At 40.7% G+C, this 19,635-nt stretch overlaps 1 protein-coding gene across 7 annotated transcripts in view; it reads right to left on the minus strand.

The window, feature by feature from the left end:
* Positions 1-19,635, minus strand: part of LOC105918635 (zinc finger protein 638) — a 78,518-nt gene that overhangs the window by 25,859 nt on the left and 33,024 nt on the right. For 5 of the 7 annotated variants that reach the window (XR_004930993.1, XM_036136700.1, XM_036136703.1 and 2 more), the window contains 3 exons: positions 7,271-8,879; positions 1,272-1,333; positions 1,039-1,068 (listed from right to left, as the gene is read on the minus strand). The exons of 1 other annotated variant lie outside the window; for it this stretch is intronic. Coding sequence is in view for 5 of the 6 variants with exons in the window: in XM_036136700.1 (XP_035992593.1) it covers positions 1,039-1,068; positions 1,272-1,333; positions 7,271-8,879 (1,701 nt within the window). In the remaining variant the exon portion in view is untranslated. Of the gene's footprint in view, positions 1-1,038; positions 1,069-1,271; positions 1,334-7,270; positions 8,880-15,563; positions 15,704-19,635 lie in introns of those variants that run through there. One more of the 7 variants, XM_036136704.1, reaches the window with a different exon arrangement.

Consider the following 19,635-nt stretch of genomic DNA (forward strand, 5'->3'; position numbering starts at 1 on the left):
ACGGGCTCTTTTGTTGGATTGCCAACTTGCCATTGAACTTCTGGCCAGAGAGAAACCAACATAGCCAACATTTTTTTTTTTTTTTTTTTTTTTTCGGGATTTTTTGCGGCTCTAGTGGCTCGCTTTTTACGAAAGTAGGCTGACAGGAAGGGGGGTAGAAGAGGGGGAGAGACATTCGGCAAAGGACCGCGGGTCGGATTCAAACCCGGGTCGACCGCGTCGAGTACTAAGGCCTCTGTATATGGGTCGCGCTACCCGCTGCGCCACATGCGCGCCCTGTAGCCAACATTTTGAAGAAGAATGTATTCAAGATGAAATGAGAGGGAGGATTTTCGGTAGGTTTTTCTTTTTTATAATGTAGAATTTGCCAGAACATTTGTTTACCCGACCAGAGGGGCGGAGTGATACGACACACTTAGAAAGAATGCTCACTGCTGTGAAGCCCACTTATTTTATGCGACTTTGGTCTTCTTTTTTCTAAAGTCGCTTGTTAATTTCACGAGTTGCGGGTTGAAGTTTTTTTTTGGGGCATTGGGATTTGCTCTACAGCCGATCCTGCGATAAAACCTCACAAACTGGGAGGTGGCAGTACTGTTCTTTACCAAGATGGCTGCCCCCAAAAAAGCATATCCAAATGGAAATTACTCTTAATTAAAAAAGCTTATCATTTATTGAACCGTATGTAATAATTTTATATTTAAAGTACTTTCAGCAGCTTGAATTCTGAGTTTGATCGGACTTCTCCTTTAAAACCAATTTTTTTAATATATATATATATATATATATATATATATATATATATATATATATATATATATATATATATATATATATATATAATGATTTAGTTACGTTTATATTCTTTATGTTTCTAGCAGATTTCTGTAAAGTGTTAATGTCACTCAGTAATGCTTAATAGCAACAGAGTACACAACACCGACGACTGGAAGTGGTGCTAAAGCCCCCCCCCCCCCCCGGGGGGCTTAAGTGACAAGAGTGACCCCAACAAGCACCATGTGCTGTGGATGTTTAACTGACCTTGGGTGATTTGGTTTCCAGTCAGGGTACCTTTGAACAAAAACAGGATCTGTTAAGGATGCTGTCAAATTGATGTGAATGACAGCAGATTGAGAAGGAATAAACAATACAATGCTATAAGCTCTAAAACTACTTAATCAACCACTGTTAAAAGTGATGTAATGTTTGCTCCTACAGTGTGCTGATACTGAAGATGGTACCAAAGCTTTGGCAGCATAATTAAATGTCCTCACTTGTTGCGCAGGTCTCTGCAGGCGACTGTGTGATCAACAGTGTTAATATGGGCAACCCAGTCCTGGAGTCAAAAACAAGGGAGATAAGAACATGATCGTCACAGACGGCCCACAGAGTCGCATGCAAACAAATGTTAAATCAACTTTCCAGAACCTGGCATAAATCAGCACAACTGTCAGGTTCTAATAGATCATATCCAGATAGACAACCATCATGGTTTTGCTTGAGTCACATGTCCAATATTGTCTCTACTTTCTGTAGTAATGTATAACATTCAGTCTACCTTCCATGTCCAACTGATCACCAAGAAGAAAAATAAATATTTGTATGCAACATTACTTGCCTATAACTGACAACGACCACCCAAATCCAATGTTTTGTATTTCCTTTTCTCTTTCCAAGCAGCTAAGCCAAACAAAGGTCAGTGTGGTCAGGGTAAACATATATACTACTCACAAAAAGTTAGGGATGTTCAAATTTCTCATCAAATATCAAAATGCACCTAAAATGCACTCCAGCTTTACAGTTGAACTTAATTCAATGGTCATTCGAAGGACATATCCACCAGCTCAGTGTTATTGTGTAACAATTACAAAGAGATAAACCACACAAAAAAAAAATCACAACAATCCTGATCCTTAAATTAGCAACTGAACCCTCTGGTTGAGTTACCATTTGTAGGTAAATAGTCTTGCTCTTCATGCTGTAGACAATTCATCAACAGTACCAGGGCTTAGGGAGGTTTTAACACTCGGCTCCAAGCACATTTAAGGAAGGTGAGAGGTACTTGAGTGTCCCACCAGACCTTTCCAGATCACCTACATCAGCATATGATGCCTCAACCCTCTGCATTTTCTCCAGATCTGTATCCCAGAGAAAACATGTGGGATCATCAACTGGTCATGTAGAAGATATAACCCAGCACCTCGGTGTAATTGTCAGACAGTGACTGATACTCAAGGACACATTTGGCCATTTTATGTTCCAGTTTACTCACAGATGTTGGTAACATTTGTTTCAATACACAATCTAACAGAAATTACCATTACATAAATCTAAATGAAAGTTTTATTTCCATGACATAACATTACAGTAACATGGACCTTTGTACAATTTGCATAAACCTTGCCCAAAAAGTTCAATAATCCTAACTTTTTGTGAGTAGTGTATGTTACAGGATAGTGCTGGCAAACATTTAGCCAACATAGGCTGCTCTACACTCTATGGCCAATGTTCATGATGTAGCGTTATAAATCAGGAACCAAACCAAAACATATTCCGTAAGTTTAAAAAGCTTAGTTAAGGACCGTTTACACTACACTTTTTTAACCGAGCCGAGACCAGTCCGAGCTCTGTAACCGAGATAACTTTTGTGTGTAAACGGTCAGCAGACTGAACCGGACCGCGCTAAACATAACCGGACCGCGCTAACTGCGGACCAGTTCCCTAGTAGGTCTCGGACTGTTTTTTTTTTTTATCCCAGTTACCTGGTAACGAAGAGCGCATGAGCAGACCGCGTCATCCCCTTACAGACAGCTGACTGTCCGCGGGTTTTCTGGCGTGTCTGGCTGCACGTCCCGATTCACACTCCATTCAGACAAATTTCTGACATTCATAATAATACTAGCTTCCTTACCGTGCCACACGGTTTCCAGAGATGATTCTGCTTAGCAGCGTGATGAACCTCAGTGTCTGTTGTTGTTTCCTGCGTCTGTAAATCCTTATTAAATGTTTGTTTGTCTTATCCACGTCCCAAAAGTCGCCTCTATGTTTAACCATAACATCCTGAATGTTACGGGTGCCGCCATTTTGATTTGCTCGGTACCGCCTTCAATTCCAGAGAGCAGCAGTACCGCAGATCGCCACTAGGCGAGGAGCAACCAAGGAACCGAGATAACCGAGATAACTCTTGTGTGTAAACGCCCGTCTTATCTCGGTTAACTGATCCAAGCTCGGACTGGTCTCGGCATGGCTCGGTTTTTAGGTGTAGTGTAAACGGGCCTTTAGTTTCAGAGCTGGGGTTGTGTTGAGCATTAATGGGCAGCCATTTAATCTGTAACAGACAACCGTCACTGGGACCTCCTGTTTGGTAATCAGGACAAATATAAGCTGCTCAGAGAAAGACCTGTTCACTCTTTTTATCCGTCAAAAAAATAAATAAATTGAAACAATCCCATATTGCACTTTTTCTTTTACATATTACGAATTTTGGATTGTGCAATTTCTTTCAACCAAATACCATTCATCTCGCTGCATTAAAGGATGAAACATAAAGAATGACACTTGGTGTTTAAAATTGGAACAACACACAAAACAGATTCCTCCCAGCCTTAAATGTAATTGCCATCTAATTTAGGAAAATAAAAAATTAAAACTCTGCAACAGACCGGTGAGATTGAGCCAATTTAGCTACCTCAAATTCGTCTACTAACCTAATAAATAAAACAATTCTATGAAATCAGGAAGAATTTTCCATGTCTATAAAAATCATGAAATGCAAATATATTAATACCTTGCTGTAATTCATTAAAAAGACAACCAAACAAGATTAAAATAATCATACGTGCAAAAAAAAATTGTTCTAAAGTCACACAAAGCTATGCAGTTATACACTACCTGACTGTAACAATGCACACAGTTAATCAATGAAAATCCCTCAGTGGTCACTGAAATAACTTGAAACTGACAGAAGTGATAATAAATAAAAATTTGCTGAAAATTAACCAATGAAAATCAGACATTGCCTTGGAATTGTGGCTCAAGAGAATCATTAAAACTAAAAAACTAAAAAGAAAACTAATGAGACATACCTGGAGAAATTAATGGTACCTTAATATTTTGTTGTTTGAGCGCTTGAGCCAATCACTGCCCTCAAACATTTCTGTTACTGTCAATGAGACCTCTGTACCTGTCAGCAGGTATTCTGGCCCAGTCCTTGTGAACAAACTGCTCCAGTTGTCTCGGATTTGAAGGGTTCTTTCTCCATATGATGCATTTCAGCTCCATCTATAGATGTTCAACAGATCTAAATCAGGGCTCATATGCCATTATTGGGTGGTTCTACCTGTGTGTTTTGAATCATTAGGCGGTTGAGAGTAACCTGACTCTAGCCATATGGATTTCGCTCCGCCTAGCTCCACTCACGTCCACCTGGGACCTCTCCCATAGAGAGTGATTTCTCCAACCAATTTTATTGTCTAGCCAATCAGGACGCAGGGCTGGAGTTTCATAGATGTGACGTAGTGGAGAAGCGACCGTAACGTGAGACTGTTTTGATTCAGATAGCAGTGGTGGCTCGCATCGAGGAAGCAAGCGTTAACATTGATGCTGCTATTTCTTCCGTGTTGTCCAATCTACCTAATATTGTTTCATTAAAAGAACATCAGAGAATGGCTCTGAAGGCTTTTGTAGGTGGAAACGATGTTTTCGCCCTTCTCCCGACCGGATTTGGCAAGCTTTGTTTTCCGGTACGCGACCGCGGCGGAGCGGTTAGCGTGAACCATATTAGGAGGCCTTTAGTCCACGACGCGGTCGGCCCGGGATCGACTCCGACCCGTGGCACTGTCTTCCCCCCACTTCCTGTCAACTCACTGTCAATAAAACGCATGCCACTAGAGCCACAAACACATAAAAAAAAAAGGTTTTGTTTTTTCCTGCCTCGCTCTCACAGCGTCACGGGTTAGCTTCGGTGTGAGTGGTTGAAATAGCACGTCGATAAAGATGACAGACAAGTGGCTTATTCAATCATATGCAAGGATTTTTGATAAGGCCCAGCCTTCAAAAAAGGCAATTCCTATGGAGAGGTCCCAGATGGATGTGATTAGAGCTAGGCGGAGCGAAATCCATATGGCTAGAGTCAGGTTAGGTTGAGAGACCCATGACCTACGACCGAGACCAAGTGTTCTGACATTAGCCAGCACAAAGAATGTCTCGATAGTCTTGCCATTTCATTGAAGCCTTCAAAGATCTGAGACACCCAGCGCCAGATGCAGCAAAGCAGGACCAGAACTTAACCGAGCGTCCTCCATGTTTTACAGTAGGGACAGAGTTCTTATTTAGGTGTGCTATTTTTGTATCCGTGAACATGGAGCTAATTAATCTTGCCCAAAAGCTCCAGTTCTATCTCATTTGTCTAAAGGAAATCCTCCCAGAAGCTTTGTGGCTTTACAGGATGCATTGTAGAAAATTCCAGCCCTGCTTTTAATGATTTGCTTTCAACAATTGTGTCTCCCATGAAGTCCACTTTGGCTAAAACAGTGACGGGTTGTGTGATCTGACACTGATGTACCTCGACCTTGGAGGTCACCTTGAAAAAAAACCTTGAGTTTTTTCTGGGCTCTGTGGTTACCTTTCTCTTTAACTTATCCGTTTTCCTGCAGCCACGTACAGTGAGGTCGGCTACAGTCATGTGGACCTTAAACTTCTGAATATGTGCAGCTGCTGTAGTCACAGGACCATGAAGGTGCTTGGAGACGCTTTTATAGCCTTTACCTTTAACATGCTTGTCTATAAAATTCCTTCCAGTCTGAGACAACGCTCTCCTTCGTTTCCTGTGATCAATGTTCAGTGTGGTCCACACCATTGTCACCCAACAGCTCAGTGACGACTATTAACCCTTTACATAGACAGACTGACTGGCTACAAGCTTGAAGATGTCTCTAATGCTAGTTAGAGGACACACCTCAGTTTAACAGGTCCCTGGGGTCAAAAAATGTCAATCTTTTCTAGGGGTACCATCATTTTTGTCCAGGTCTGTTTCATTGTTTTTTTTTTTTTTTTAATGATTCTGTTGAACCACAATTGAAAGCCAATGTCTGATTTTCATTGGTTAATTTTCAGTACAATATTATTTTTGTCAGTTTGAAGTTATTTCAGTGACCACTGTGGGATTTTCTTTGATTAATAGAGGGGTGCCAATAATTTTGTCCATGTCTCTATTATCTGAACACAAGGAATAATTTTTTTTTTTTCGTTTTTTAACTAACATCTGTCCAAGCCACTCTTACATGATCAGTTAGTAATTATAATGACTACTGTAATAATGACTACTGACTAATAATAACTAAATAAAATAACATTTCTTTTTCTTTGGTAAATAAAATTTACCAAAGAAAGCACGTATTTCTAAAATGCAGTGCCCTTAAAATAACACAAATAAAACACTAGTTTAATTTACAAGAACTGAATAACCAGCTTAAAAATAGTAACAAGTAGAAAACAGAAACACACCAGACTGTCAAACCTTGTAATATGTAGCTTTTTTACCTTGGCCTTACCTTTTCTGTACACATTAGGTCAACAGATACTTTTCATGCTCTAAAAACATTCATCACTGGGTGTCTGAGGAGAACATCAGGCAGCTACATCATATCCGTCATACTGACCAGGCTAGGCAAACTTGATTTGTTTCATTCATAACAGAAACCAGTCAAGGCAGCCCTGGGACAACAGAGCACATTTCACAGTAGAAAGGACTAGTTCTCTGCCTCGTTTTGTCTGACGGACATGAGAGACTGTATCCTTACTTTAGTTCTTAAATAAAAGGCAATTAGATGAGTTCACTTGTTTCTTGAAGATGTTTCACCTCTCAACCAAAATATTTCTTCAGTATTTCAGATGTTGGGAATAGCCGGCTTATAAACTGCAGTAAGGACAACCTCAGAAATGGTGCTGTTAAGGTCATTTAATGAGTGGTTAAGGTCACTAACTGGCCCTTCAAGGTCATATGTGTCCTCATTTGCATTGTTTATGGGACATTTTGACTTAATGAGTCAAACTCTTCGCTAATGAGATGTTTTGGTCACGTCGCTCAAGGTGTGAATAGCTGTTATTTAATCCCCAATCTAGCTATATATTAAATAAGAAAAACTATTGAGAAACATTACAAATCAGATCTTGCCAAATGTCTTCTGAAGAAGTTGTAAAAAAAACATAAATGAAATAAAACATCTTTAAAATAATTTTCTGGGCATTAGTGTGACAACATGTTAACACTCACCTTTTCCTGGTCACACTGAATGTGACACAGGGAGCAGGTATGGGGATACACCTTTGGAGACATCGCAGCGAAATCACTTATCATGGTAGGGGTGGGTAACTTCTTGCTACTGCCATGTTGTCTCGAAGCAGAGAGAGAACGCCTTGAGGAAGAATCACTCCTGGTTTCAGATGACGACCGTGGTCTAGATTCCACTTGCCGATAGTCTCTATCTAAATTACGAGATTTAGGCAACGGAGCAAACTGTCTTGCTGGTGATCGGCTATTCTTGCGTTTCTCACAGCTTGTCCTGCGGTAGTCCCTGTCTCCGTGTTTGCTCGCCTCCTTGTGCTCCAAGTGCACTTGACGTCTTTCTGTTTTGTCCACCTTTGATACTGAGGACGCTGTAGTCGAGAACACTTTAACAGTGCTTCCACTAGAAAGCGGCTCCCTTTTGAATGTCTCTCTGGTACCACTTTCTTCTGTTCCACGACTGGCATGGCCATAGTCAATGACTTTCCCTGCTGTCTGTGTAACAGTAAGAAGGCTGGGTACTTCCGGTGAGTGTGAAGATCGAGGAGCTACGTTGTGAGAATATGAAGAGGAGGAAGTTCCAGCTGTCTTCTTGCCTGACTTGTTGAGTTGAATGTCACGGAGTATGAACGGTAGAGTATCTGGGGTTAACTGATCATCTGGATAATGACTCAGCACCTCCAAGTCATCATTTGAAAGTCCAAAGCTAGCCAAGATGCTTCCCGCACTCTCTGGTGTGTACAAACCCTGACCTTCCACCCTACTGCCGTCGCCAAGCGACTGTCGAGTTTGAGGAGATGGTGAGTCATTTATGGGACGATTCCAGTTTGGTATTCTGGCAACCTCTTGGCTTCTCTGAGGCTGCTGCTGCTGGGTTTGTGCAAAGAGTTTAGCTGGAGGTTGGTAGCTCGACCAGTCCACTCCTTGCTGGTGTCCAGGCTGATTCTCAGCAGAAAGCAATCCTGGGTTGGAACCATAGCTTCCATGTTGACCAATCCCTGTAACAGAGCCTTGGTTCTGATGTTGGTTCGGCTGATTCCTGTGATCAATCTGCCGGTGATCCATATCCCTGCTGCCCCTGATAGCCAGGGCTGACTCCAGCTCATCAGGGAGTTGATTGGGACGAGGAAATTGGAACCCCATTACTTGCATGTTATGGTGATTTGGATGCTGACTTGCAGCCGGCTGATGATGAGGCCTAGGTGCGTTTGGAAAAGGCTGAGAGCCCTGCTGCTGGCGATACATTGCAGCAGACTGCCTTAGCTGTGTGGTAGCAGAAACCCGTCTGCTTGTGGTGACTTCTAGCCCCAACGTTGACGCCTGCTGCCGAGTGAAAAGACTCAGCAGGGCAAGGTGAGGAGGTAACACCGCTGTGAGGTCGCACTGACAGCCAGAAAGGAGGGACGCCAACACAGCAATGTGCCGGAGAGCAATCTGTGTTTGAGTCTCTATCTGTGCAAGTCGTAGAGCAGCAATCGCAGGTCCAAAAATGAAATGGCTCCCTCTGGTGGGGCGGGTAATGGAGAGTGCAGCACTGTGCTCCGAGCACAAGGTGGGAGCAAGGAGTAAAGCGTTACTGTCTTTGTGCACAGCGAGGCTGAGGTGGAAAGCAGAAATATACTATTATAATTATTCAGATAAAGAACAGCCATCATGCAAAGTCTTCTTTTATCCCCATTAAAACCTTTTAAAAGTTTAAAATGTTGCTTTCAGTGTCGCTATCAAAAACAATGATGGTCCTCCTACTCTCGTTTAGTGACATATAGCATCAAACACTAAAGTTCTGAGAACCCCCTGGCCATATGTGCACATTAATGAGCTAATCCATGACTTGCCTCAAATGTTTGGTTTTACTAATGATTCCAAAACTTCTAATGCTCAGATTATAAGACAATAGGTAAAAACAGACAAAGCAACAATAGTGAATTCATACAAAACTAGATAGAAAATAATGATTAGCTAACCAAACATAGCTGCTAGAAATATATACATTTTAGGACCAAGAGAACAAATTTTACTCCACTCATAAAACCAATGAGCTAAAATAATGCAGCAGTACTAAGTAGCAAAACCAAAACTGTTTTATATGTGGGTTTGCTTGGTATTAACACAGAAGCAACAGAAAGCTGTCAGTCCACTGAAAGCTTTAGATTGAAGAGTGCGCTCAGACTTAATGATAGCCAGCTTTTCTAAAACTACCGCTAAACAACAGTGGGTCCCATACACAGACTCCACTTGGACGGCACGCCCAAGTAAACTGAGACCCGCCCTGGAATATAACCACTGATCTCTATTTATTCACTGGATTGCTGATTTGCCCGAAAAACTGAAGTCTCTGGCCGCCATCTTGCTACTCCCTACTCTCACAGAATCCCACAGGATTTGGTTGCAACAACAAGCAGTTTTCTGGCTGTGTGAAAACGTTTCACAGGTAATTCTACAGTCAGTGGATGTACTAACACTATATATATATATATATATATATATATATATATATATATATATATATATATATATATATATATATATATATATATATATATATATATATATATATATATATATATACACACACATATATACACATACATACATACACACATATAGATATATAGACACACATATATACACATACATACATACACACATATAGATATATAGACACACATATATATATATACATATATATGACTGTCTCAGAAAATTAGAATATTGTGATAAAGTTCTTTATTTTCTGTAATGCAATTAAAAAACATGAAATGTCATACATTCTGGATTCATTACAAATCAACTGAAATATCGCAAGCCTTTTATTGTTTTAATATTGCTGATTATGGCTTACAGCTTAACAAACCCAAATATCCTATCTCAAAATATTAGAATATCGTGAAAAAGTATACTAGTAGGCTATTCAACTAATCACTTGAATCGTCTAATTAACTCGAAACACCTGCAAGGGTTTCCTGAGCCTTGAAAAACACTCAGCTTGGTTCAGTAAACTATTTTATTTTTTTATGTTGGCGAGACGCTACAAGGAATAATTTTTTTTTTCGTTTTTTAACTAACATCTGTCCAAGCCACTCTTACATGATCAGTTAGTAATGACTTATAATGACTACTGTAATAATGACTACTGACTAATAATAACTAAATAAAATAACATTTCTTTTTCTTTGGTAAATAAAATTTACCAAAGAAAGCACGTATTTCTAAAATGCAGTGCCCTTAAATTAACACAAATAAAACACGTTTTTCGCGGCTTGGCGAGGCGGTGGCGGTAGCATCTCGCCAACATAAAATAAAAAAATAAAAAATAATAATAATAATAAAACTGGCGAGGCGGCGACCGCCTCGCCAAGATAGCGCTGCGGGAAGCTTGATGTTCATACCTTCACTGTGTTAGTCATTGTTTGTACTGCTGTTTTTTCAACTTTTCGTTGCATTCGCCTGTCTGCTAAGCTCAAAACAACTGCGCCTGGCTTGACGGAGAATCCAGAACAGCTGAGCATCTTTACGACAGTGCACTTTTACTTTCGCCCTCTGGGGGGAGCCTCGCTGGAAAATCAACCCCGGTTGCATAGTATACCTTTAACAGCATTGTGAAGAAGAGCCGCTTCCAGAATTTGGAGGAGCTTCAAAGACAGTGGACTGAAGCTGGAGTCCAGGTATCAAAAGCCACTGTTCACAGACGTGTCCGGGAAATGGGCTACAATAGCCGTATTCCCATGGTCAAGCCACTTCTGAACTCAAAAGTTTTAAAACAGTTTTAAAGTTTTAAAAAAATTTTAAAAGTTTTAAGCCCCCCTGAACATAAAAAAATCCTCGTTATTTGAAGCTGTAGTGCATATATTCCCTAGTTACTGGAGGAAAATAGGGAGTACCAATATGGCGGCTGGTGGCTTCACAGCGACGTGTATCATTATATACGGCCAATGCACACTCCAGTGAATAAATAGAGATCAGTGAATAGAACCCCCCCCCCCCCCCCAAAAAAACAACAAAATAAATAAATAAATAAAACACACACAGCAATCAGCAACAGCAGTCTACTACATGCACCTACAGCCAGAGTGTAAAGCTGAAGTTTCGGAGCTATGTAAACTTTTTCCCATGTTGTATGACTGACTATTCTATAAGGTATCGATAGTAGTGGTGTTTCGATTGATCGGCCACCAATAATTATCGGCCGACTTCCATCAAAAATATGTGCTCGGTGAATGCCGATCAAAGGCCTTTGTTACCGATCACAAATCCCAATCCCCTTTCCCTCCTGCTTTGCAGCCTTCAGAGGACTTGTGTGCAGCATCCCCTCGTTTCCACACTGTGCAAGAACGAGGCAGCAAAAACCGGCATGTCTGCCGTGTGGAACTTTTACACTGACTGTGAGAGCGACATTAAGCTTGCGACCTGCAACATTTGTAGAGAAAAAAATAACTCACGGGGGAAGCATGTCGAAATTCTTCAACACAACAACCTTAATACGGCATTTGAAGAACAAGCACTTAGTGAAGCAAGATTAGTTTGTGACGCTAACTGCAGAGAATGAGAGCGACACAGTCGGAGCCCTGGTGCGTGCTACTGGGACGTAAATACTTTACAGATGTAGCCCTGCCTGCCCTGTCGTTTATTTTAATTTAATTTGTTTTTGAATGTTCTTATTTACTTGACATTATTTGACTTGCAAAATGCTGACATTTTAATTTCTGGATTGTTTGGCTTGTTAAGAGCCCTAATGTTTTCAGTCTGTTAAAAGATTGCATTTATTATCCCTGCAAAAAATGTACCGCCAATCTAAGCGATTGGTACCGGTAGTCGGCAGTGATCGGTATTGTAATCAGCAGCATAAAAACTGATCGGAGCATCCCTAAATCGATAGAGTAGCTAGTTGCTAGGGCCCATAATTTCCGCAATGCTAAGAACACGGACAGCTGTGCATAATTTACAGTAAACAGTTAAACCCCAAATCTAGCAAACCAACAGCACGCCGCAGGGTGCTCAACGTGCGCACACACCGTCAAATGGAAATACGAGTGTCAGCAAAGAACTGATCACTTTTGAGAACAAACAAATGTGCCTAACTAAAGTCTCCCTCCGTCATACGACACCCTGCTGGGCGGGAAGACATCTTCTCATATCCAACTGTTTCATATGTGATTCAGAGCGGATGCACCGAACTGCTCCCAGAAGGCGAGGACGCGCCGCAGCCTCTCCTTGCCGCGCATTGACAGATGTGGAGGATGCTCAAAGTGCCGACTACCTTAAACATGCTAACTATGCCCCCCACCCCCTGCTTCGAGCCACTGGCAGAAAGTTTGGGAAATGCATTGCTTTGTCACAAAAAATGTAGGTGATTGGTTCGCCCCACCATGAAGGAAAAAACTTATTTGATTGATTGCACACCTTCGTGGGAAGCTTTGTGCTGAGATTTTGAGATTTGGGCTGTTTTTACCTTGTGTTTGGGTTAGAAACAGTCAGATCTGGCAACACAGTTTAGTGCTTCAATGAATGGACACAGAGTCAAGAATCAAGTCAGGAATAAATATAAACAGATGCTTTGATTAATATGTGCGCGTATGTCAGGCTGAGCACTGACTGAAGTAAACAGTCATTCTAGGAGAGGTAACAACAGCTGCTAGGGAGAAGGGAACAAAGCAGCACCCCCTTATGCCTTCAAGCAACCCACATTTCTTTGGTTTGGCTGGCGGTTCTGGTTCTGTTCCTCGTGGCCCCTAGCTGCTGTAGTTAACCCTCCCAGCATGAATGTTTACTCCAGTGTTGATATTTCCAACAGAAATGAATAGTGCTGCTTCCTGCACACCCTCATTTGCTTAGTTCCCACTTATTGTATTTAGAAAGAAGTCTGACTATCCATGGATTGGGGGGTAGCCCACATTACCCAACTACATATACACACAAGTATCTACCTAATCTGTGTTCCCAGCAGGAATGAGATTCACAACCATGCTTGTACAACACTAGTGTGAATCGGTGGAGCAACACAAATCTAGATGAATTCATTTTATATTGCTGCATTGGTCAAATCTGACCTGTTCCGATGCAAATGACAGCACTGAAAGAAGCCTGGAGCTCCAGTAGTTCGTCTGCCGTGCCTGATGTGGAGCTTCAGCATGTTCTAGGTAGTGTTATCTCAAAAGGGACTCTAGGTCCAAAGTTTGCCATCATGGGCCAGAGTCCTACATGATTTACATGCGTTGGTGGTTCCACACACCTCAACCAAATAAATGGGAACTGACAGCGCATCTGCAGAACTTCGTAACATACTGTGAAGACAATGCAACCGTTTGACTGGCCTTTGCTGGAGCGGCGACACGTAAGACACATTCAGGACACCGGGCCTGGAAGGGATGGCCACCCCGGCTGTAAACGGCGTGGAACGAGGGTCTGACCAGCGTAAAACATCTGTATAGCTCTGTTGTGGCCAAAGATTTTATTCCCTAATTTTTACATTTCTTTATGCTGCTTTTCAAATGATCACCATAACAACAAGGCTACGGTATTGTTCGGACTGGTATCAAATGTTCACTGCTCCATGTGATCACCATGCAAGTAATCTGATAACATTTCTATTTCATAAGCAGAGCAACCCTTCAGTAAACAATGAAAATATTACTTTTGTTTACAATCAATAAACTTCAAGATTTTGTAAGCACATTTGCTGCAAGGCAGGTTTGCATTCTTAAGATTTTAGGTCAGTAAATAAATATTTTCTTATTTGACTGCAGACCACAATTCCTTTGACACCCTATAAAAACAACATATCCAAACTAATTCTGTTGTCTTGTATCAACGTTCACCCAATCAGACGAAAGCATGTATCCTGAAAGAAGTAGGTCACCGGATGCTGGTCAAGTCCACATTGCACCTGCTACAAAGCAGAGATATCAACATCTGGTTTTCTGACATCAATATTCTACAGTCCAGGGAGCGACACACACACTTTTGAAAGAAATAAAAGAATTGAGGGTAATCAAAAATAAATATTTCAACAGACATAATCTGCTCAGTCTCTGCAAACGGTTCATTTTACCGTTCAGGACCTTTGTCTACTTACAGCATGCCGTTTCACACTCAGTGTGGGGTGGGGGAAACGAAACTGTAAGACTGACTATTGTCTGATTCTCTATCAGAGCACAACTCAATACAATCCTCCAGCTAAAACAGCAGACACGAACCAGAACTTTACCTTTCGCAGAGTTTTCACCCTGTGTTAACGGGTTCATTACCTTCAGATTTGTTGGAAGAAAGTTAATGAATCAACAACTCATCCAACTGCCCACCAGTTAACCACAAACATTTACAGACCACAACGTCAGCCTTGGACAAACCGATTTCCTAGAATCCCTGCAGGTAATCCTTGCTCACAGCTGGACAGCAGTAAGGTGCTGCTGCCCAGCTGTGAGCAGCGCCTCACTGCACACAAGTAGGACCCTGAGGAAGATGGCCCAGGGCTCTCGGCTCGCTGGCAGAACAAAACATGCTGCAGACCACAGTAAATAATCAGGAAACTCAGAGCACACATGCGGTCAAGATAAAGCGGTCATTAAAGTGCAGCAGTGAGCAGCGGCCCTCATAGACCCACATTTAACCCCGTGACGTTAAATCCACCCAGACATCAAACAGTTTGTGAAAGCACTGACTTCTTAAAGCGAAGGATCCGAATCGCGAGTGGGAGAATCTCAACACAGTGCCTCCCTCTGTGGGTGTCTGGCATGTTCCGAGAGCCATTCCCAGCAACAGTCCGGGGCTTGTTTAGTATCACCGTTCTTATTAGTGTTGGGCCTTTGTTCGGTCCTTAGCATTTCATCAGCGCGAATATTTTAAATGACAGAGTCGATACGTTATTCAAAATGTATTTCGTGTGCTGAGTTTAGGAGTCAACTTCCATACAAATACCACTGCATAGCAGATATGGCGTACAGACTCAAAGCTCGCGAGAACAAGGGCTAGCTTATCGAGAGCGGTCTGAGACGTGCCAATCGCTACAGACTTTGGTAAAACTTTGGTAAAACAGCCAAATACACATTATCCTCTCATCAAACTGAACGCAACAATGCATCTTTAACATATAGCATAAAACTGGACAAGAAAAAGATCATTTGCTGAAAGAGTTAGCGGTATTGGGCCCACCTGGTAGCCCACACATCCCACCACCCATTTTGTGCGGCTCCAGCACCGAGCTGGCTAATGTTAGCAACATACTGCACTGCGATTTAATGGACTATTGTGCCATGAGTTTGTGATCTAGATATTGAATAAATACCTTCCACAATACGTTGCCTTGGATCTGGTTAATACCCGAAGATCTTGGCTGTTTTTAAGCCTTTAGCCACTAGCAAAAAGCTTCTGTGTTTCGTCATAAACGCCCACCAAGCTCTCCTCTTCTCTGTTTTTAATGGCGAATCGCAAACAACATTTTCACGTGCATATCGCCACCTACTGTACCGGAGTGTCTAATTTCAGGATTAATACTTTTGGTTACATTCTCAATAATAATAATAATAATAATAATAATAATAATAATAATAATAATAATAATAATAATACCACTATTACTACTACTACTAATAATAATAACAAACAAATCTATGAATTAATTAAATAAACAATGAACCAAATAATATGGATTAAGCCTGTATATTTAAGAAATACAATTAACGCTTAGTAACCTTCCTTTAGTTTTACATACATTTTTTCATTAATATCTAATATTCCTTCCAAGTTCCCAACTCATTCATCCTACCACGCAAAATACTCCTCTCATAATCATATTTACTACACTACTACAAATAATATGTTCTACATCCTCTGAAACACCACAGACCTCACATTCATTAGATGCCCCAATCTTAACCTTGAAAAGATTACTTCCTGTATTCTGCACTTTCCTTTAAAGACTTTCACCTTAATTCATTTCTATGCTCTGTAATAATGTATTCCTTTAGTATCCGTGTCCCATTTCTTCTGCCATATGTCCCTCACTACTGTTCTTATCAGTAATTTGGCTTCCCCCTTTCCACACAGAACATTCATTATTGCATATTTTCTTTATTTTAATACTCTTTTTGCAATCTAATCTGCTTTTTTCATTTCCCTCTACACCAACATAAGTAGGAACCCAACAGAATTTCAGATCAATTCCAGCTCTTTGTATTCTTAAAAGTAATGTAAATATTTCCATCAAAAAATTACTTATTTCTATTTCTTTTGAAATCAAACTGTTTAATGCTGCTGTAGAGTCTGAGCAAATGACTGCCCTATCAGGTTTTACCTCTGCTATCCACTGTAACCCTAAAATGATAGCAGTTATTTCAGCTGTAAATACAGACAATTAATCATCAATTCTTTTACAAATACCTACATTAAACTTAGGCATAAACACACCTGAACCCAGATGTCCATTCCCTGGATCATTTGGACCATCAGTAAATAATGTCAGATACTTGCAGTAATTTTTCTTCACAAATTATAGGACCATACATGCAGTATTATCTACACTTCTTTCACTCCATTCTCTCTTATTTTCTACAAGCTGGAGGTAAACACTTGGCACACAGTGTTTGGTCCATAGTCTAAGGTATTTAAACCATATTTTATTGCTTCTGTATTAATATTCCATCCAAATCCTTTATGTTTACTTTGTTGGGAATATTACCAACATGCACATAAAACCTCTGTTGCAGGTTGTTCCTGTCCAGATCCCTTTAATTTCATCCAATATGTCAATGACAGTTTTAAATGTCTTAATTCTAATGGCAATTCATCAGCTTTCACCAGTAATGCATTAGTAGGAGTTGTTTTAAATGCACCTATACTGAGTCTAAACACTCTAAATTGAACTATTTCTAATTTTTCCAGAGTATTCTTGGCTGCTCATCCATACACCATACATCCAAAATCAACACATGATCTTACCAAAGCCCTTTAAATATCTAATGAGTATTAATTAATTGATTTTTTTCACAATCAAAGTGCCTTCATTTAGTTCCTTCAGACAGGGTTTATTTTCTGAGTGGCTCTGAACTACTGTTGTTGGCAATGCCTTCGCTACTTGTATATTCCCATTTTCACTTGTTCTTTTGACCTCCTGTGCTACTTCAGCTCTAGCAGCCTCATTGTTCTTCACACTTTTGACTGCCTCAGCATATGATACCTGATTTGTTATTTTATATTTCTGCATCTCATTGGCTTGGATTTGTACAGGACATCCTCCAAAAGCAGCACAATGACCATCTCCACAGTTACATTTTACTTTTGTATCTTGACCACATTTTCCATAGTCATGTTCCCCTCTACATCTTGCACATCTTTTTCTTCCATTGCAATTATTTGCTGTGTGACCCATTCTGTGACACTTGAAAGATCTCATTGGTGCTGGGATGAACTATCTGACCTCATAGCAAAGATAACATATTTTAACTCTGTTGGACATAAAATTCTCAAACTCAAGAAGAACTGACAGGCTGTCTGTTTTAAACAACTTTCTTTGTGCTTGTAATCTTGTTGCTTTGACCACCTTTCCACTTTTCACTTCATGCATTATCTCATCCATCTTCATTGTCAATGGTACATTAGATATAACCCCTCTACACTTGGCTGCATATCCTGGAGTGTGAGCACTGATCCTTTCTCCATTTAATGTTTGAGCCCTGAGAAATGCATCTCTTTGCAGTTGATCTTTAGCAAAGATCACCAATGTTTGTTACTCAGATATTTGGCAAACTTAATCTTACCCATTTGACTCTCAATAGCTTTTGTTAGTATTAATGGATGGAAATACTCTCTGTCTTCTTTAAAAGTTATCAGTTCCATTCAGTCTGATAATCCCCCTTCCTCATTGCAATCTTCACTTTTTTTGTCACGTCAATCTCCTGACCACCATGCATTGAGCGCCCAGATCTATAGCTCCTATCTTTCCTTTACTTACATCCTGCCACAACATATCATCTTCACTATCTCATTCCGTATTAACACCCATGGTAATTATAGTCATGGTACAGTTGTTGCTTATTCCACCAACCACCAAACCTTTTTGCAGTATCGCCACGTTGTGTTTTTCCCAACCAGATTGTACTTCCCGCTCCACCGAGCTCTCTTCCGTCTGAACGTTTCAAAATAAAACTGGAAAAAAGTCTTTCTTCTTCATTATAGGGTATTTCTCAAACAAGTCCAATTAGCTCCACCCCCCGAAAATCAACTCCAGTTCCCCAGACGGTTGGACAAGCAAATTACAAACTGGGAAATGGCAACATTTGCAACACCAATAATTTTGGAAGATGAGGATGTCCCAGGAGCTTCATTTTAACATGCTTAAATCAAGAAGCACAGCGTTGAACAAATGAGACATTGGTTGAAATGTCGAGGACTCTATTGAGAGTCACTCCGGCAGACACCGAAGCAGCAGTGTTTCGTTGTTACCGTTATATTTGCTGATGCAACATTCAGGACAGAGCTGTCTGCTTCACCACTCTACATAGCTTGTCCGACCACAAGATGACCATGACGCTGGCCCACTGCCTGTTCTAAATTTAGTAATTTGATGTAATTTGAGGAATGCACCATTAGAATGTTATGGTGGTTTGCCAAAAAAAAAAAAACCCACTAGAGGTTTGCATTACTGCTGTAGGTACCAGATTGGCTGGGGTGGTCAGATCAACTCGGGGCCTTGCGGAAGAAGGGGCAAGATGGCGAAGAGAGCGGATGCATAGTTTTGAGCTCTGGGTAGTACTCCTTGAATAACAGTAGAACAGTTATGAAGTCTTAAATTTACACATCAAAAAAAGGAATCTCTTCGTGAACTAACAATAATAATAACGTAAAGCCTCCTGTGAAAACGGGAAAGAAAACTACAAGCAATAGGAAAACATTGACAGCAATGGCTAACAACAAAGCTAACACCAAAACCAACAAGGCTCTGCTAACTCATGACTACTGCATGGACACAGATACCAGAGGGACGAAAAATACCCTTACATCACCATGCAAAACCGCTGTACCACACAAGAAGATGAAAGGAGACGATGAGGTCAGTTCCAATGCATCCAACGGCAAGTTTTTAGAAGCAGTTGAAACTCTACAGAAAATGATGCTGAACTTTGGAGAAGAAATGAAACAGAACACGCTCTCCTTTGCAAATATTGCCAAAGCAGTGGAGTTAAGTAATGCTGAAATTCAAGATTGTAAGAAAAAAAACGAAAAGATGGAAAGTGAAATTGCTCAACTTAAAACCACGAACGCCGAGCTGACAAAGAAGGTCCAAGATTTTGAAAGAAAAGCGGCAGAATCAGAGCGCTATAAAAGAAGATGGAATCTGCGCATCAAAGGCTTAAAAGAGC

The sequence above is a fragment of the Fundulus heteroclitus genome, chromosome 5 (genome assembly GCF_011125445.2).
Source record: "Fundulus heteroclitus isolate FHET01 chromosome 5, MU-UCD_Fhet_4.1, whole genome shotgun sequence".
Taxonomy (NCBI): domain Eukaryota; kingdom Metazoa; phylum Chordata; class Actinopteri; order Cyprinodontiformes; family Fundulidae; genus Fundulus; species Fundulus heteroclitus.